Source organism: Talpa occidentalis, unplaced genomic scaffold, assembly GCF_014898055.3.
Source record: "Talpa occidentalis isolate TD23 unplaced genomic scaffold, MPIMG_talOcc4v2.1 talOcc4.2, whole genome shotgun sequence".
NCBI lineage: Eukaryota > Metazoa > Chordata > Mammalia > Eulipotyphla > Talpidae > Talpa > Talpa occidentalis.
Window position 1 is genome coordinate 91,373,327 of NW_023602073.1, and position 21,409 is coordinate 91,394,735.

General features: G+C 37.4%; 1 protein-coding gene across 3 annotated transcripts in view; it reads right to left on the reverse strand.

Annotated features, from left to right (window-relative positions):
- The window catches only part of UBE3D (ubiquitin protein ligase E3D), a 113,609-nt gene that overhangs the window by 26,006 nt on the left and 66,194 nt on the right, over positions 1–21,409 (reverse strand). Inside the window, exon 10 of one of the 3 annotated variants that reach the window (XM_037520015.2) lies at positions 16,657–17,417. The exons of the other annotated variants lie outside the window; for them this stretch is intronic. Within the exon in view, the coding sequence (XP_037375912.2) occupies positions 17,295–17,417 (123 nt within the window). The 3' untranslated portion in view covers positions 16,657–17,294. Of the gene's footprint in view, positions 1–16,656; positions 17,418–21,409 lie in introns of those variants that run through there. 3 annotated transcript variants of the gene reach the window in all.

Below are 21,409 nucleotides of genomic sequence, written 5' to 3' on the forward strand. Positions count from 1 at the left end.
GTGGGGACCCACAGAAAAGGATCAGAAACTACCAGACAAGCCCGGAAGGAAAAGAGCAAAATCAACATCAAGATAAAAGCTGCCATTGTCACCTCCCCACGGGTCTCACCCACATCTTGTCACCTAGTCCACGACCAAAAGACAAGCGCAGTTTCTTCACGTGTCTCTAGGCTCCATGCGCCTCCTCCAGGTCTCCTTGCTCCATCCTGCTTCCTTCCTCAGTCTCTTCTTCAGCTTCTCCTCTTCCTGCTCAGCTCCACCCTCCCTTGGGTGGGGCAGGGAACCTCCCCCTTTCCTGGGGACCACCCTGTTACAGTTTTGCCTTTCTTTTTCTGAGTTGTGCTCCTATTTTCTTTGCCTAAGTACTCCTACTCCACTGATTCATTATCTTTGCACAACCCTTTTATATTAGCACCTCAATCACTGACCCTTGTCAATCACCATTATCTTTTCTTCTATCTAGCCCAAGAGATAGAGAGAGAGAGAGAGAGAGAAAGAGAGAGAGAGAGAGAGAGAGAGAGAGAGAGAGAGAGAGAGAGAGAGAGAGAGAGGAAGCTTAACTCAGGGAGTAGTTAAGCATGGGAATAAGTCAAAGGTAGGGAAAGAGATAAATTAATTTTCTTTTAACTTAGGGATCAAGAGGATGGAAAAGTGAGGAAGAAAATGATAAGGACATAGGGACATTGGAACAAAAAACCAAACCAAACCAAAAAAAAAAAAAGGACTTAATGAGCCAAATTTAACAATAGAAACTGATGTTCAGTTATAGAGAGGACTATTGATTTCATGAGTTCACCTCAATTTGATTCACTGAATTACAGAATATTAGAAATGAAGGGGGGTGCGCAGGAATCTCAAAAATAATTTAGTTAAATTGCATCTTTTTAGAGACAGAGAAACTGAAATCTGAAGAAGTCTTAAATAACTTGCCAAAGGCAACCCAGCTAATTACTGCCAAGAGTAAACTGGAATCTAAGCTTCTTACAATTTCATTCCAAGGAGATCTTAAAATGACTAGGATGGACTGTGTTTAGGTGACTGATGTTATCATATCCTGTTTTTTAGTTGTTTGCCATTGTGGTTTTAGTTTCATGTGAAAAAGATGTAGTCTGACTTTTAAGAGGGCCTTGGCTCTGGGGGATTCATTCTGTGTGCCTGGTGCTGGTAGTGCACAGTCTGTGAGGAGCAGTGCAGTGGGTAGAGGTGGTGGGTGAAGAAGCCAGCAGATTCCCAGCTGGTGCAGATCAGAGGGGCTTCCAGAGTAGACAGAGGATGTGTGATAGGGAGAAGCTGGTTGGCAGAGCAGACTCTGGGATCTACCTCAGCTTCAAGCTGGGAGGCTTTAGTTTTTACCTGCCTTCTAATTTAGTATTCTGTTCAATTTACTGGAGGAATGGCCTCTACCGCTGAGAGCTGGGGAACTGAAAATCGGCATGACCTCCCTGCCAATATTTTAAAAAATAATTTACAACACTGTCCAAGCGTCCTATCTCCTGACTGTATCTGATGCCATTCTATTACTTTCCTACTTAACAATCAAGATAATAACTTCTGCCTTCCCAATATCTTCATGAATGCCTGATGGTAGCAAGAAAATAAGGACCAGGAATCAAAAAGTGGTTAGAAAAAAGAAGTGAGTCCATCCTTTCTCATTATGAGAGGATAATGGAAATTACTTTTTCTGTTTTCCTGGCTTCTCGTAGGATGATCTTTGTCCCAAAGGCCTAAGTGCTGCTATAGTTGTATTGGAAACCCCAAGTGGATTATCTACCTGTTTCTTTCTTTATATCTCAGAAATGCTCTCCCTCCATTTTTTTTTTTTTTCAGACAATAAAATGTTGAGGGCATATATTTAGAAACAAGAAATTTAAAGTTTTATAGAATGTTCAATAACTTGGAAAGGGGGAAAAATGAGAACTAGTAAAAAGCAATAAAGCTTAGAAAGCAATATATTTGGTCATTTTCACCCCAAATTAGAACTTCGTGCCCCTAAGACATGAGCCTAAATAATGTTGTTTGTGTTCCACTAACCTTAAGCTATAATATGGCAAAAGTAGATTACAGAAGATCACAAAAAACAGTTATAACATTAGCAGCAGCTAGCAGGAATATTCTGGCAAGCAATCACTCTTACAGATTCAGTTATAAACATCGGGATTACTGTCTGGGCCTGTTTGTATGCAATTTAAGTATAAATATATGATTTCAAAAATAAGTACTACACAGAAATGACAATCCCACAGAACACATTTATATGGAGGTTGGATGTTTCTCTTCTTTTGCTTTTACTCCCCTTACTTTACCTGTTTATGAAGAATGGCAGAGCAGTGGGGTCAAAAGCTAGTGAGAGATCAGCTGATTCAACGCTACCTTTCCCAGTCTCCACGGATGTATCCATTTCTACTTGCCAATATGGTAGAAATGCAATTTTAAAAAATAGCCTCTCATTTGATAATGTTCTGGGTGCTTGTGAATTGAAAACAAGAATGTCATCTAAAATTTTCATGATATAATTCACTGGAAACCTTGGTTATCCATTTAAGCAGCTGTCAGTCATACTCTGTGATGACAGCCAGACCAAGAAGCATGAAAACTGAGGTGTTCACCTTACTGTCTTCTTTGGTATCCTTTATAGCACCTAATGTAAGATATATGATACAGCTTGTTAAACCAGAGTGGCACAGGTAACAGAGCACTGGGCTGGGAGATTAAGGGCCAGGTCTCTAACAGTAATAGAAATAGATGTTTAGAATTAGAAATAGAAGGACTAGTCACAGGGATAAAAGTAGCAACCTTTTACTTTGTGTTTATTATATTTCAAGTACTTTATATATCCATTAACTCTATCACTATAATGCCCGATGATAAATACTACAAATATACAGATGAATAAACAGAGACTCAGACATATTTTTGCCTGAGGTCCTATAGCAATCGACACCTATCTGATTGCTAAGTTGATCCTCTGAATCTAACTCCTCAGTCCTGTCATGTCTGAGGTTTTGTAAATCTATGTTAAATTACATATTGTGATGTCTTATTTAATTATGAAATGTAGCAATGCGCATTACATTTTTATACAGTTCTGTAGAAATTTTACTGACATCTAGTATGCAATAATTTTCTCCTTCTCGCATAAATATATCTTCCACACTCTTACAACGCCATCTATAACAACATAGAAGACCATAGCATACACATTGTATTTAGTGTTCATAGGTTCATGCTGAAGGCTGACACATTTAAAATATGTTAATAACTGATAAATTATTCATTTTTACTTAAGTTTGACTTAGTTCTGATGAATGGAATACAAATTCAAGATATATAAATATTGGCATGGGTAAATTCAGTGTGATGGGTGAAAAGATAATATAAATCTGATATTTAATGGTAATGTTATAAGATCAAGGTAAACAAATAACACCTACACACATTTCAAGTATAACTGTTAAGTGGGAAAAACAAATACTATGGAATTGATCTCCAGTGTAAGGAAAAGTAGTCTTATCTCGATACCAGCCACTGCTTAAAGAAAGTTAGCTCATTCCTTTCACTTCAGGATGTGGCAACTAATTAGGCAGAGTTGCCCATAACCCCAGTGAATGTTCAGTTGCCCCCACCCCCCATGCTAACTTTATTTACTTTTAGATCATTTCATTATAGAAAAGAACCTTTTATTCTATCTACTCAGCTTCCCAAGCTTGCCGTATCCCATAAGGAATCAGACACTGAAGTTATTAAAAGCCAGTTTCTACCTATTGAATCTGAAAAATGCTTACTTTCAGTAAGAGATAGCAAGGATACCAGGCAAATTGAAATGAGTTTATTTGGGAATAGCAGATAATTATAATTTGAGATACAAAGATTTAGAAACCTAAAACATGTCCTCAGGAAGGATCCAAATTGAGGGGCTCTTGCAGAGGGAAAAAGAAAGATAAATTAATGAGGATGAAGTAGTGACTGAAGTAATAGTCAGAGACCAAGTCACACGGTAGAAACAGGTGAAGGGTCACAAGATAAAAATAGTCAGGTGACACCTCCACTCACAAGGTAAAAGAAGGTAAAAGTTCTCTTTAACAGTCCTTCCAAACAGGATATTTTTGTTCTTATTAGCGTCTTGCAAAGCTGGCCCAGCCCATTTTAAAGAGGGTAGAAAATCAACTTTTCTACTGTGACTTTCTTATTTAATTATGAAACAAGTGATGTCAACTTTTCATAAAACATAACACTAATGATAGTAGAGAGGGCACACATGGGGGCAATAAAGCACAAGGCAAAGGTTACAGTTCTGCCTCAAAAATCCTGCTTTATCCTCCTTTTCTAAAGGATGTAAAACAAAATGAGAATTTTTTTTTCCAATTCTTATTCTGTTTTCTTAAAATTAAGAAACAGGGGCTTCCCTAGTGGTGCAGGTGTTAAAGTCTCAGCCACTGCAGCATGAGTTCAGTCTGAGGCCTAAGTTCCATCCCCGGCCAGGGAGATACCCACATGGTACAGCAGACCTCTCCTGTCTCACCCACTGCTCCCCTCAGCAGTGTATTTCAGTAGATCTACCTGTTGTGCTTCCCACTCTGACTCTGGTGAATCCTCACCCCCACCCCCTGCACCTCTAGCCTACACCCCAGTTTTTGTATGCATAAATAAATAAAAATAAATCTTTAAAAAATAAAATAAAATGAAGAAATAAATTCTTGTAAGAAAAGGAATCTCCAGTTTTTCTTGACAGGTTATAAAAGTTCAATAAGGAAGAAATAAAAGGAGAGAAGAAAGGAGAAAGCAAAGAGGGGTAGACTAGTACAAACATAAGTGAAATGAAGGAAGAAAAGGAAGTTAATCTCTCAGGTTTGACAATAATTTCATATTTGTTTTCAAGTCATCCTTTAATTTCTACATTTGAATTTGAACAGAGAAAATTCTTCCTCATTTTCCTGGACTGACAGAGACTAGTTACTTTAGGAGAACAGACTCACTGATTTCTTTAGCAGATTTAAAACTTGCCTGAGAAAAATATACAGAGATCCAAAAAGTGGCAATAAGAAATAAGGTCACACAAAAAGAACATTTATTGTAAACACTCAATACCTGAGAAAATAATACTTCAAACATCACCATATGAAATGACTACAATAAGAAAGTCATATCTTCTAAGCTGAATTTATAATATGATGGTTCAAGTGGAAAAAATATAATTTAAAAATATTTTCATAGGGAAAATATATATTAACACCACATGTATGTACAAATTTACATATATACATAAACACTATAAATATATATTAACACTATAACCAAATAACATAGCTGAAATTGTGAAAGAGAAGAGTTTGGAATGTATTATGAAACAAAGGGGATCCATATCTAGTAATTAATCTCTTAAGTCCTTGGCCAAAGTTTCCCATTTCATCCTGGGTGACAAATGTGTTTTGGAATTTGATATCTGTAAGGTCCTTGGGAGGTATTCTAAGAGTAATTTTTCTTAGAGGAGGCAAAGTTGTAAAGAAGACAAATCGCCTTCAGTATTCCTTTGATATGATATGCTTTTTAAAAAATTATAGTATAGTAATACTACATTAATTTGTAGTAACATAATTTAAGTGGAAATTTAAGATATATTTTACAAATTTTACTACCTTTTAAAATAGCAATGGTGGGGCCTCCCTGGTGGCACAAGGGTTAAGATGCAACCTATGAAGCTAGCCACAGTCTCTGCAGGACGAGTTCGATCCCTGGCCAGCCAGGGAGCAACCCACATGGCGCAGCAGACCTCTCCTGACTTGCCCGCTGCTCTCCACAGCAGTGTACTTTGGTCAATCTGCTTGTTCTGTTCCCCACTCTGTCTCTGGTGAATCCTCTCACCCCCACCCCGCCATGCCTCTGGCCTGTACCCCAGCTCTTGTATGCATAAATAAATAAATCTTTAAAAAAAAATAAAATAGCAATGCATTAAGCCTAAACCAATTTAATCAAGCAAGACCTTTCCTTGATGACCCAAGGTCAACATTAACAACTACCTGCTAAATGTGAAATATAGGGAGAGTCACCTGAACCTCTCCTTCATTTTTACTATATGAGTTAGAGTATCTCTCTCAAAGAACAGTGATGGTGGATTAAATGAGATCATCCTTGGAAAGCAATTAGCACAGAGCTCTTTACATTATTGGGACCCAAAATGATAGCTACTATTTTTAACATATTTCCTTGGTCTTGCTCAAAATCTAAAAATAAAAACCCAAAAAACTGAGGGTGACCTAAGAATGCAACTTTTGAAGAAGTTACCACATAAGAATTAAAATTCACATTTCTCTTCTAGGAAACAAAAAAAGATCTAACTCCCCTTTCTGGCAAACCTGATGTCAGGAGACATCATCTCTGTATAGAAAGCTAAAAACATTGAATAAATACTTATTAAAAATCTTTTAGACATAAAGCTGAGCTGTCAGGAGAATAAGTGAATCCTTTGAAAGAAGATTCTGAATTCTTAAAGAATTCAGGAAAGAATGCTGAAGCTTCTTGGTAAATCAGGGGTGATGAGTTTTCCCAGAGGCCTTTGCTCATTCTTGAAGGTCTAGACTACAGTGTGAGCTTTAATCTATGGAATGTGGGGCCTGAGAGCTGGGATGCTGCAAAATAGTAGGTTAAATCAGAATCCCCTGAGATCCTTGCCCCTCCTTCCCAGTCATATCCTACAGTGAATATAAAGAAAGATACTTAGTTTCAAAAGGCAGGCACTGGGTATGGCTGCTTGCCTGCCTTGGACTTGGTCAAGAGTCTTATATGAAGGATGATGAAAATGTAACCCCTGACTATTCCTTGTCACAAACCAGCTCTTAGGCATGTCTGGAATTAGAATTCACCTTAATTATGTGCCTCATAAACAATCATCTTTCCAAGAACATACTTTCAAGCCACGCCTCAAAGAACTCCAACAAATAAATTTACATGAAGAATGTGAGATCACCATCACAAAATTACACAATGTGTGACCAGGGCAACAGAAACAAGCTAAAGAGGCAAACTTGCAAAACTGTAGGCATCTGAATTATGGAATATATAATAAACATTTGTAAAGAAATAAAGGAAGGATCAAATGAACACCTAAGGATATGAGACTCTGAAAACATATAGGTAGATTTGAAAAAGAACCGAACAGAACTTCAAAGAGTGAAAAAAACTGATATCAGATATTTAACAGATAAGGCAAATATGAGGTTGAGGATTGTGGACAAAAAGATAAGTGATTAATACTAAACATAGTTGTAATAGACATAAAAGGTATATTCTGAACAACTTTTACTAAAATTCTAAAAATGTAGATGAAATGGATAAATACCTAGAAAAAAGCAAATTAATGAAACCGATTTTACCAAAAGGGTAATTTCACTCTTATATGAAACAGAAAAAAAGCTTTCTTCCAGAAACAGAAAAAAAAAAGGAACTCTCTCCAAGTCAGAGCTCTCAGAACAAAACTTTGACACTAGAAACTCAAGGGACAGTATAAATGGGAAAAATTACAAGCTTATCTAACCTCTAGATATAAATGTAGATCCTAAACAAAATAGGAGCAAATGTTAGATCAAGACAAAGTTGAGTCTACCTCAAGAATGTGAGTTTAGGGCCTCTCCTGGTGGCGCAGCTGTTGGGCGCTGGGCTGCAAAGCTGCCCACAGCCGCTGCAGCACAGGTTTGCTCCCCAGCCCCTGGCGAGGGTCCCACATGGCATGCAGACCTCTCCTGCCACCCACTACTCCCCTCAGCAGTGTACTTCTTCGTCAGTCTGCCTGTTCTGTTCCCTGCTCTGGCTCTGGTGAATTCTCTCACCCTCCCACGCTTCTGACTGTACCCAGTGTTCGTATAAATAAATAAATAAATAAATCTTTAAAAAATAAAAAAATGAATGTGAGTTTAACATTTGAAAATCATTTCAGGTAATTCACCATATTAACAGATTAAATGCAGAAGAAAATTTTGTGTTGTAAAAGTCTAGTTAGAATAAAATGTAAAAAAAAAAAAAAAAATCAAACCTTTCTAATACTCTTTGTAAGATGATCATACCCTCACGGCATAGCTGGCATTTTAAAATAGACCAAGCAGTGAAAAGAAGCTATTTTCTTCCTTCATATGCAAAATTAGCATATAAAACAAAGAAGGGGGGGAGAAAAATACTCAAATCCCCAAACAGAAGTCATTAAATATATTTCTCTCATTCATTAAAAATTATTCACTGAGCCTCTATTAGATGCTGAGAGGCTTGACAAGATGCACAGCAGTAAAAAATAAAAATCACCTGTGAGGCCACTTAGAACGAGTCACAAATTATTCAACTGTGTTGTGACTATACATGACCCTCTGTAATGTATCTGGTACAAATGTTAGAAGACAAACTTCTGCCAAACTTGGTCCCCTGTATCCAGGCTTGTCTCAAATAGTTCGGTATGTCACGAGTATGAATTGATAAAAATCCCAGTGATATTTGTCTCCAAAGCTATGCCCACAGCACCAGGTAAGGTCATAGTATTTCTGATGAACTTTGAAGATGTGCACCTAACAACACCTGCTCACAAGGTCCTTCCCAAAGCATCAGTGTTATCAACTTGTACAGTCTCTTCTACATTCTTGACTCTAATGACATCTCCTGGCTAGTGGGGCTTATGCCTGGGCTTATTCTCACAAAGATGGTCAAACCTATTATATTAAGTGGCAGCTGAGCTTTGCAGCAATCACTATAGTTGAACATACAGCAGCAAGTCCAAGTCAGCACTCACAATATTTACAGAAGGCTTGATGAGATACCACCAGGATCAAAGGAAAAAGCCTCAGGATTCATACAAAAGTCATACAGGTGAGTATTAAATATTACACTTGCAAATTACATTAATGGTCAGGAAAATTGTTCACAAAAGCAAAGCACTGACGGGAAAAAACAAAATCAATAGTATTTATGAGTAAATATATAGATCTTATAAATCGTGTTTGAATATTGTGAAAGTCAATAGCATAATGGTTAAAAGCCACAGATTGGAGCAAGATCTAGATTTGAATCCCACCTCTATCACTACTTTTGTGAACATGGACACCTTTTAAAATATTTTCGTAACTCAGTTTCTTCTTATAACAATGGTAGACAATAATAGTAATTCTGTTAGTGACTTTTGAGATTAAATGAGTTAGTATATCTAAATTTGCTGAGAATAACAACTACCACACAATCAAGACAATAAATATTAGCTGTTATTATTAAATATGGGAATTTTTATGATACAAATGAAGAAAGTAACATTTAAAATTATATACAAAATGATTCAATTTTTTTTTAAACTGCTCTCTCTGGCCTCCCCTGTTGGCGCAGCTGTTGAGCGCTGGGTTGCGAGGCTGCCCGCAGCCTCTGCAGCACCAGTTCGATCCCCGGCCACGGCGAGGGTCCCACCAAAAAATAAATAAATAAATAAATAAAAATAAAAAAAAATAAACTGCTCTCTCTTAGCACCTGCTCTGCCAAACCCCTGAACCAACCAGGCATACAGGAAATACTGTAATGCTGAAATGCTAACTCTGAAGGCTGAAGCTTGGGGAAATTTATTTTCCTTTTGGCTCTTAAATTTCAAACAATCATGTAGTTGTTTTAAAATGAAGAAGAATTCCCCCCCCCCAAAGGACTCCTTCTAGTTAATCACAGTACACCTCAGATTTAGCATACTCATTATCTCAACAGAGATCTAGTTTAGTGACGTAAATCTCGGGTTACTAGGAAAGAGATTGCTGACTAAAGGAAAATGTATTAGAAAGGCAGATTCCCATATTAGGGGGGGAGAAAAGAATTTCAGTATTTCCAATGCAGACGACACAGGTCAGCTAGAGATGACACTCATGATAAAAACCAGCACAGGCTTGGGGATAAGAATTATGGATTTTTATCCTCTAGGTTTAATTGGTTAAGTTCTGAATAGATGGTCTACCAAATTAAAAATGCCCTATATATACATAAGGACTAAACTTTGAATAATAATAGTGCAAGTGACACAGTATGTCTGAATACAAAGTCTATTTTAAAAATAAAATATATGATTTGAAGAGGGAATAATAAACCAAAGCCACCTTCCTTTTAATTTGGATATACCTTTTGCCTTTAGGAGTCAATCTATTGAAATAAAAATGTCCCTGGAGTAATGTCTATTTCCTTCCCGCCCACACCTCTGAAATGTCTGGGGAATTTCTTTATTGGTTACTCTTTCCCGAGTCTGCTATGAAGCCAGGGCAGCACAGTGTGGCCAAGCTCCACCAGCCAGAGCCCTGCCTGGGACAGCCTTGGAAGCAAGTAACTGGACAATGAAAACTTCACCTTGTGGTGACCATGGAGGCAGGGAAATATTGCTGTTTTCTGAGGGCAGCAGCGTAGCCACCTTTTAAGTGACATAGTTATATGATCCCTAAAACAAATGGCTGGGTTTCTGCACTGTTCATTATTCATTAATAAATTCTGCTTTTGTTCAAACTTGCCAGAATAGCTTCTGTTATTTCAAAGGACTCTGAGAATATGAGGAATGATGGTAAGTGCAGAATTAATGTCAGCTTGTCCCACAAAATTATAAAAATATTAGATAGCTAGTACTTCAATGGTTGGCCCTTTACTTTGTTCCTCCTAAAGACTAAATTTTCATTTACAGGTGGGAAACATTCCCAAGATCACACAACTGGTAAGTACATGGTAGAACATCGCCATATATTTCTGACTCCAGAGTCTTGAATCTTATAGTTGACTCCCCCACTTCCCCAAGTACAGCCTATAATGATGACACTTTAAAACATTCCCTAAAGAAGGAAATCTCAGCTTGCTTTTCCCTAGCTCTTTCTCAGACTTCACACTTCACTTCATTGATTTCTAAACTTGAATGTAGAAATGGAGTGGAATACATGCAAAAAATGGGTAAAAAATGCAAAATTTGCTAAAATGGATCCTGGGAGTTAAACATAAGAATAACTTTCTTTTTTAAGCTAATTCATATCAAATACTCAAAAAGAAATAAACCTACAATTCTCTCAGGGACAGCTGAGAACACCATTAATGATGTTCTATGTATCATAAAAAATAGAAGAACAGGAAATAGTATGAAGAATTTAAAAAAATACAGTTCCAATATATCCTGATTTCTGTAATCAGCTCTATATTGCAAATTGCCACTTCATCATGGTAAATTTGCAAATGTATTGGGAAGCTTAAAAAGTTCTTTTAACACCTGCTTTAGGATACCAACCTCCTTCTATTAGCCCCTTTGCACGTTTAGAAAACACGATTCATTTACCAAGTCAGCTCAAGTTTTAAAATATAAATGCAGTCAGTGATAATTTTATTTTGCAGAATAAGGAAGCACAAGGGAGCTTCTAAATGTTGGCTCTCATACTTCCAATTATTTCAATTATTTCAGATTATGCATAAGGCAATTTCCCTTCTGATAAAATGCTGGATAAAGATATCCATGGGAATCCAAGTAGCAGCAGTCTTTGTACATATGGTAGATTATATTCTTGGGGGAACAACGAGCTGTAAATTAGGTGATGTAATATGAATTTGATTTTCTTATGGAAACACTATTATAGCAAAAGCTTGCATAACTAATCCTATCCCTATTTTACATATAAGTGAATACAAACACTGTATTTCACCAACTATTATGCATAATTTCAAACATAATTCCAAACACATGGCAATCAAATTAATGAGACTATGACTGTTATTTGTTTTATGATAAAAATCAGAGGCTGAAAAACTGGCACCACCAGAATGATAGCAGCAATAAATTTTTCTTTGGGTCAATGTCAAAAGTACACTTACTCCACAAACCAATGCATTCTACTTAAGGACTCCGAAGAGTAGCTTTGCAATAGTCTTGTTTGCCCTGCATGGCCCTAGGCCCTAATCAGATCCAAAAGAGATAAACTGGCACCTAATGGAATTGTTTCTCTCATCAAGGAACTAAGCATTTTTGGAAGAAAGGATTACTTAACTGCTTTTTCAGAAAACATAATTTTTGCTAACCTTTCTTAACTAGATAAGAGCTTTCTATAACTAAAAACAAGATTTTTGCTTTCCTCAAGATTCTAGCTTCTCAACATCACCAGTTAAACTTTGAACCTTAATGTGTAGACCTGAATGTCTTTAGGGTTAAGATAACCAACAATTATTTCTTCAATGTTTTCCATTTGCCCTTCCATCCCTCAGAAAGCAAGTTCATGCAACCAACTAACTTAAAAACTTTGAAATACACAGTGATCAGACCAAAAAAAGAGATTAATTAATTTAAATATTGCACCTCAACTTCACATCATGTATGCTATCTTATCACATATGGTATGACACATTTTAGTAGTGAAGTGGGTTACAATGAGTGCGGTGACTTGGTTTGCATCTCTGCTACCTTAACACTATTGTTATAGAAGTATAACAGAGTTGGTTGTTTCGGTTTAGGTCTTTTTCTACTCTGGAAAATTTTCACAAATGTATAGATTCAGGGTTCTTTTTTTCTATTTCTGTAATGTTTCTTTTTTGAATTATAATTTTAATATCAGTTCTGTACTATATGTTTTTCAGGGGACCTGATAATTTTATAAAATGACTCTTTTTTTTCCCCTATCCTTCATTGCCAATATTTCTCTTGAACCTGAATATGGGTGGCAGAACATACCACCTCAAAATATGCCACTTTGACAAAAAAGATAATTTTGAGTTAAAGGCACTTGAAAAACTACAAATGCAGTAAAAACACTCTGAGGGTCCTTCTTTTCCTTAAAAGCAGGAGATAAAATTCCTTTGTGAAAGAAGGAGATTTACATTCTTATCACTGAGGACAAGAAACTGATACTGAGACAATTCTATACAAATAAAATAAAATAAAATAATCTTATTAAAATAATCATCTTCTTTTAGTCTCTACACATAGTTTAGGTTTGCACAATTGCCCTTCTTTGTACAAACTACATAGAAACTATGTACGTTCCTCCATTTCTTTGACTCCAGCTCCTTTATGAGGGCTCTTGACTCACAAATGTTACATGAATGTATATACTCTTCTGTTAATCTGTCTTACATCAGTTTATTCTTCAGGACAAAATGAAAAAAATCTAAGAAGGTAGAGGTAAAAATTTGCTTCCCCTTCAGGCCCTTTTAACTTCTTATGTCATTTTCATTTTTCTTGTTTATTTTTCTGTCTTTCTTCAAGCCTCATTAAATTTTTACTAGACTTTTATTTTCACTTGGGCACTTTATTTTTCATTTTTGAGATAATTGTGTCTTTTCCTTCTATTTCTTTTCTGAGTTCAACCCACTCCTTTTGTATTTATCATGGTTTTTGTCCTTTTTGCATTTCTGATTCAGGCTGGTTTTCCATATCTTCAAATGTTTGTTTGCAAGTCCTTAATTCTCTTTGGAGTGTGCACTTAACAGTTTTCTTTTGCTTCATGGTGCTTCTGAGAGGAGAATTTTCCATACTTGATGTTTGTGATTTTTCCCCCCCTAACTTTCTACAAAAATTTTTTTACTGACCTTACTTTCTTTTTGTTCACTGTTATGATATTGGAGCATTTTTTAAAAATTCTGTTTTAAAAGTTTCCCTTTTCTGTCAGTCTAGCAAAGTTCACGTAGTTTGGTGGGTTTTTCTGTCAGTAAGTTTTTTGTTGGTGATGGGAAAGGGGCTATGAGCCCTCTGATTAATTGATTCTCTTTTTCTCCCAGAACTCTCAATTTCCCTTTTCTTCTTCTTCTTCTTCATCTAATTGATTAAAAAGCATGCCTTTTCTTTTGCTTTTTTTCCCTCTCCCACAAGCTATACTTTTGAAAGACTGCCCATTAGGTGGTGCCTGTCCTTTTCAATCATGCCTGTCCCTTTAAATTGTATCTGTCTTTTTAAATGGCATCTAAGCTTTTAAATCACATACTTTATATCTCTCCCCTATACTGCATGCTTTGATCTGCTTGAATATTTTTCTAGCATTTAAAATTTAGGCTAGATTTAATCTTTCCGGTAGTCATTTCAAATCACTCTTAGGCACCTTTGCTAGCCTTGCTCTGCAGTATTTTTGGATGTTGTCTTGTCCAAAAGCCTTGTGACAAAGTGAAAGTGGGACAGAAGGTAGAAATATAAGGAAAAGAGGACTTGATTTTTCTCTGTTTACTCACAGTTATTTTGTAGTTTTGGCATGCTCTGTCCCCAAATAATGAAAAAAGTGTGTTTTTGTGTAGAATTTTCATAGTTGGGAAGCTACTGTTTTCAGTTTGGGAGATTGATTACTACATTAACTGCCATTGTTTTCTGCTACTTGGAAATATGTATAGGGCATTTTTAGGTTCTAGGCAATATACCAGAGGATGGAGAAAAGAAGCATCAAATTTTCAATTTAAACAAACAGCCAGTTAAAGAAGAAAAGCAGAGCTCAAATTGACTGTCACCAAGAATGTAGTAACGTATAGAAGAAAACTTAAATTTGTGCATTCAGCATCATACTCAGGCTGTGGCTTCTCTCACTGATTCTTGACACCTAATGATGTCTACTTTGGGGCTCTAGTGGAGAGATGGGAGAATATAAACAAACTGCTTACAAAACTTATAAAAAGTATCATCTGCATAGTAAGACTCTCCAAGCCTCCAACACTGCTAATTGAAAATAATAACCTACTGTAAGACAAAATTTAATAAACTCTTGGATACCCAGACCGTTTTAGTTTAAGTAGATATTTAAATGCAGCTGAATGCCAAATAGCAAGTTATGTTCTGAATAATATCACTGGGTTAAAAAAGAAAGAACAGAATGAAGAAAAATTGAAAAATCCAGGAAATGGTTGAGCTAGCTCTACTGTCATTAAACACAATTTCCTTTTCATTTCACACAGCTCTAAGAGTACAAACAGCGCCAAAATCCATTTGCCTCTAGAAATCACTCTGTAATTTGTGACCAGAACTGCTGACAACATTTAGCATACAACTGAAAATTGGGGGATATTTAATTCTATTATGACCTAAGGTATTACACTCCCTCATCATGCTCGCATCCATGGTTCAAAGATACACAATTTGGTTCAAAGATACACAATCGTGGTAAAATGTGGTAACGATTACATTATTAATTGTAAAAATAGCCACACCTTGCCTTTATAAGTAGAATAAAAACTAAAAAATCCACACCTAGACATCACTGTAAAACTAAAGTATATCTAGAGCAAAGATAAAATCTTAATGACTAGAAGGAGAAAAGAGATGGATGATCTCCAGATGAATAGCAATCTTATAACAGCTGTCTTAGCAGAAACAGAGGGCAAAAGTCATTAAGTGATGGTTCTTCAAACTAAAAAGGGGCCCAGATTTCTGTACCTAGTTTAGCCATCATTCAAGACCACAAACAAAATTAAAACAATTTTGGACACAGAAAGACAGTTTATTGAAACTGTCAATGTAAGGGATGTTAAAGGATGTGGTATGCAAGGAGGAAAAAAAGCACAATTTACATGCATGTAATGAATGTTAAAATACTTAAAATAACTGATCTATCATTTTTAAATAAAACAAACAAAAACAGTAGCTGATAATAATGGGGCAGATGTAGGATGAGGGCAAGATATGTGCTTAGTAAGCAGTTTAAGTAAGGTGGTTCTTTTTCCTTCTGACTTATTTCACTGAGCATAATTCCATCTAGCTCCATCCATGTTGCTGCGAATGGCATGAGTTTATCTTTTTTGATTGCTGAGTAATATTCCATTGTGTATATACACCACATCTTCTTGATCCAGTCATCTATTTTTGGACATTTGGGTTGTTTCCAGGTTTTACCTATTATAAATAGTGCTGCAATATTGGATGGTTTCACTTTGAGGAGGAATATAGGAGAACCAAATAAGACATCGGGTAAAAAAACAGTAACAATACAAAACGCACCAAAACAAAAACAGACAATTATAAACCAGAGACATCCTGCAGGGGAGAAGGAGCGAGAGGGATCAGAGGGAGGGAGGGAGGGTGGAGCACAGGGGACTGAGGTGATGGTGCATGGGTGCATTGGTGAAGGAAATTCTATGGGGACTACTCCTTTGGGGTGGGGAAGCAACTATTGTTTATAAATGAACAATGATGTAAAATAATTTAAAAAATAAAGGCAGTTCTTGCTTGAAAGAAAGGTAAAGAAAAAGGTAAAGTCACAGAACAATTCTGTTTTCACTAGAAATCCTTATATTTTATATAGTTAAGATCTTAAGGACCTCCCTGGTGGCACAAGGGGTTAAACACTATGAAGCTATGAAGCTATCCACAGCCTCTGTAGCACGGCCAGCCAGGGAGCTACCCACACGGTGCAGCAAACCGCTCCGGTCTCGCCCACTTCTCCCCTCAGCAGTGTATTTCAGTCAATCTACGTGTTCTGCTCCCCACTCTGTCTCTGGTGAATGCTCTCACCCCCCACATCTCTGGCCTATACCCCAGTTATTGTATGCATAAATAAATAAATCTTAAAAAATAAAAGAGAAATACAAAAAAAAATTTAAGCGTTAACTGCTAAAAGATGATGGAAAAAGCTATCGAAACAAGAGGATAAGAAATCATAGAAAATAAAAAGTATGACAACCAAAAAGCATACACTCTTCCAAGTACAATGGCAGACAAAATCCAATTACGTCAAACATCATGGTAATTTAACCGGGCCAGTTTTTCTATGGCTCCAGCTACAGTTTTATGTATTTGGCAGTGCGCTTTCAATAATTTAAGGCAGTTTGATTAATATGTAGAATACAAGATGGCCTCTGGTGTATTGTTTGAAGTTATTATAACAAAACTGGCCTGTTGCTTTGACATAATGAAGCCTCTGCAATCTCATTCCAGCTTCTAATCTATAAAGATGCAGAGAGCTGATCTTTAAAGGGATGATAACCTTAGACTGGACACTAGCATTTCTTCTTCCGCTAGCTTAATTCACAAGTTCTCACACTTCTAGTAATCCTTCAATTTAGGACACTTAGATTTTTGAGCTAGAGGAATGAGAAAACTGGGATTTAGATAGGTAAGTGATGTGTGCCCAGTCAGACTGGTCGCAGGTGTCATATGAGCGATGACCAGAACCTAAAGCTTTCTCCCACCTCCATGTCAGGGTTCCCCACGCCTCCACCCTACCTTTGGCACAAAACAGGTGCAAAGAGCGAGAACCAGAGGAAATAAAAATAACTTCATTCTTCTTCCTTCTTCCATACTTCCTTTGACCTAATGCTGCAACACATTTTCTCATATTGCTGAAGCAATCAGTCTACTAGGAGACTCACCAGGCTCATTCAAGGCTTAGGACAGTTTCACCTTCCAATCCCTCATTTCCTTGAAAGCTGGCATCCTTCCCAGGCTGTTGTTTTCCCCTCCAGTCAGAAAAGCCCTGTGAGTAACACAATGCTTTCTTCTATGAGAGAAACGGGTTCAGTCATTTCAATCTCGATACCACTTTGCTCCTTTTTTTTTTTAGATTTATTTATTTATTTATAAAAGCACTGGGTATAGTCAGAAGCGCAGGAGGGTGAGAGAATTCACCAGAGACAGAGTGGGGAACAGAACAGGCACACTGATGAAATACACTGCTGAGTGGAGCAGCGGGCGAGGCAGGAGAGGTCTGTCGCGCCATGTGGGGCCCTCCCCGGCTGGCCAGGACTGAACCTGCGCTGCAGAGGTTGTGGGCAGCTTCGCAGCCCAGCACTCATCCGCTGCGCCACCAGGGGAGGCCCCCACTTTACTTCTTAAAGAAGACATGAATCTTAAGCCTCCTTTGCAAGACCCACTGCCAGGAAGCCTCTTGAATGAACACAGCCATGCTCAGTGTGTGGAAAAGAACCAAGTCCTCTTGCTTATAACTCAGGTAAGAGAAAAGACTCGATTTTTAAAAAACTTTCTTTGTGTCTCACAAATAAGATAAAGGAAATGCAAACCCACTGGAAAATTCCTGAGCCACAAATGTTTACACATGGAGTAGGATCCAGAGTCAAAAACAAATGGCTGAAACCAAAACTGGAAGACACTAGAGGGAGGGTAGAGAGTAGAGAGGGACAGGGAAGAGGGAAGCAGAGAAATCTAGGGCTGTCCAGAGAACATTCAGTTTCTTCTGCTTCCTTTTCTTGAACGTACAGCCTACCTGACAGTGTTTTCCCTATGCCAGCATCCACATGAGGGAATGATCAGAGTCTGGCAGGCAGAGGAGCCAAGGACCAGACAGCTCTCTAACCCCATCATTCCTGACCCATCTTTGTGCTGTTAGGAAAGGCTTGAGACATTGATTCCACTCTCTTGCTGAGAAAAAAAAAAAAATCTATGTAGTACGTCTTTATCTATGTTTTTCTTCAGTTAAACACTTTCAAGATGCTCAAAAGAAATAACCTAGTCCTTTTATGGAGAAGTTGTATTACCCAGCCTGGGTGAATAATTAGGAACAGCTGAGATCAGACACAATACTTGCCTGCACCTACTTTAAAAGGAACTTTACAACTTAACCCACTCCCCTCATTCCCAGATAAAGAAACTAGGACCAGTAGAGGTTCCCGAAGTAGACCAGGATCCTGAGTTCAATGGGTGGCAGATCTAAGATTAGCCCTTGAGTGTCCTACAGCAGGGTGAGCCATTGTCTTACCACACCGGGCTTGCTGTGAGGAGAACACATTACAGAGGTCACATGTTCCTTGGAGAAGGTGGAACCCAGAGACTGGGAGACACTAGGTTAGTAGGTGTTTACACCAAATATGGAAACATGACTTACAGAGAGGTAATTAACATATGGATTCTCAGAACATCTCAGCGTAAAGGGGAGAAATCATGGTAGAAGAAACAAACAGTAAAAGAGAAAATACAAACTTCTTCATGCCAATTCAGTTTACTTCAGTCATCGTGACTGTGTTAAGTACAGGTGAATTCTCTCACCCTCCGGCACCTCTGGCCTGTACCCCAGTGCTTGTATAAATAAATAAATCTTTAAAAAAAAATTCCTATATCCAACCAATATTCTAAGTTAAACTGGTGCAATAATGAACAAAAACAGATATCCCTATTTAACCTGTCAGTAGAGGGTAAAAAGACAAATACATAAATAATGAGAAGTGCTATAAAAAATAGAACAAGGTCCCATGTTTATTGCAGCACTATTTACTATAAGCTAAACTATGGAAATAATCTAAGTGCCCCAGAACAGATGAGTGGATCAAGAAGATGGGGTATATATACACAGTGGTATACTACTAGCAATCAAAAAAGAAGAACCCATGTCATTTGTAACAACATGGATGGAGCTTGAAAGGAGAATGCCAACTGAAATAAGTCAGAAGGAGAAAGATAAATAACTGATGGAATCACTAATATGTGGAATATAAAGTAACTAAATTAATGGACAGATAGTTTCAGCTATCTGAAAAAATAAAGCTTGATTGCTGACTACAGAACTGAAACACCAAGGGGGCAGGAGGGCAGCGAGGGGGAGGAACAGGGAGGTAGGGAAGCCTAATGGTCTGTGGTGGTGGTTATGGATGAGTTGGTGGTAAATGCACCGTGGTGTTAACTCCTGATGGGGATACCTCAATGTTACCTTAGTTAACAATAAATAAATTTTAAAAACGAGAACAAATCATAGTAAATGCAATGGCAAATGCAAAATAAATGAAATAAAATAAAACAAGATGAGGTTATAAAATAACAGTGATGAGAAGAGGGAAGCTCAGTGAAGGGGTCAGGTTAGGCCTGATACCGGGGGACACCGTGGCTGAAATCTCAAAGGTGAAAGGGCCAGACACACAGAGGTCTGGTCCAGAGTGTTCTCCTGCTGGCAGGGAGAAGAGACAGTGCAGAGACCCACAGCCAGAACCAGCTTACTGTGATAAGGAACAAGAAATAGAGGTCAGTGTGGCTTGAGCAGAGTGAGAAGGAAAGAAGAGATGATGCCAGAAAGGGAGGAAGGTCTCAATGTTGTCAGGCCTTGTTGGCCATGAAAAGGTTATTGGGTTTTATTTTCATTACTGCTGAAGTCATGCAAGAATTTTAAGCAGGAATGACATGCTAAGTCCATTCTTCTTGAGCTTCGATAACCGCTACAGTATGTGCTTAGCAATCCATCAGAGACTTCCAACCAAATCCCACATTCTGTTTGTTCAGAATCACACTAGGGATATTAACATACTATAACAGAATGGAAGTTAAAATTTTAACAAAATCACCAAAAGATATCTCTATAGGTCTGAGAGAAATGTCATACTATAATTTAAGAAGTTAGAATTTCATATATGTTAATAGTGCTAATTAATAAGATAAAACCTTCCTTTTGGCAGTTAGCAGTGAGAATAGCTCAAACAGGAGAGCCATTATCCTCAGGAACCTAAAATAACATTTTAACAGAAAAAAAGTAGCATTGCTCCCAGCAACTGACTCCACCTGGAAAGCAAGAGAATTGGAAATGGAAAAGATGGTATCTTTAACAAGTGTCATTCTACTATTTTAAAATTCTTGCCAATGCAGCTCTTTTTTTTTTTTAAGCATTAAAGTGAGTTTTCAATTGAAAAAAATTAATCCCCACTATGGGCAAAATTAGCAGCCCCATTCCTTGCCATTGTACTACATGATTAAGTAGGGGTTATCAAGATGAAAAAGCAGAGTATCTCTTTCTAATTCTGAGACACTCTCTCCTTCACTGATCCTTATCTAGGAGTGAAGCCCTGAATCAGGAAGTCGATTCCTGGCACGTTCCTGATAAGAATGCATCTTCCCAGGGGTAACAGCAGGGACAAAATCTCTCTAGCAGACATTATTCACAAACTTGTGCCAACTTTCTCTGTTCTTTTGGAACTGGGGATATGTGTGTGCCTTTGACAATAAGATTCAGCAAATGGACTGAGCCAGATGAAGTACAATTACTGATAGAGAAGGAAATGTTTGAAGATTAGCATCCTCTAAGAGCTCCAGATTAAGTGCTAAGAAAACATGAATGCCAAGTGCCAGCCAGGCGCTTACATCCATGTGTTTACATGAGCCTGAGTTGAGCTCCTTAAAGAAAACAAACTCCTCTGTCTCATAGAGAAGAAATACTCATTGGTCTTCTTTCAAATCTACCACATTCAGTTTAGATTATTTTTACCTTTAATATCTTTAAGACTTGAGATGAGGCTACTTTGTGATAAAATTTTCAATTTATACTACATGGATGATTTTTCTATCTCCCTCAACATGCTGGAAAATCCTCAAAGTCGAGTCATCGCCCATGCTCCCCACTTGCCCATTATATAAAAACTTCCAACAGCACTGGAGGAAGTGAAATAAAAAATAACTTTTCTAGCCTTGCTCTGCAGAGATAACTATTATAAAATTTCTTGTATCTCCCCCCATTAAAAGTTTATGATTTATAAAAACGTTTGTGTTATTCAATGTTCA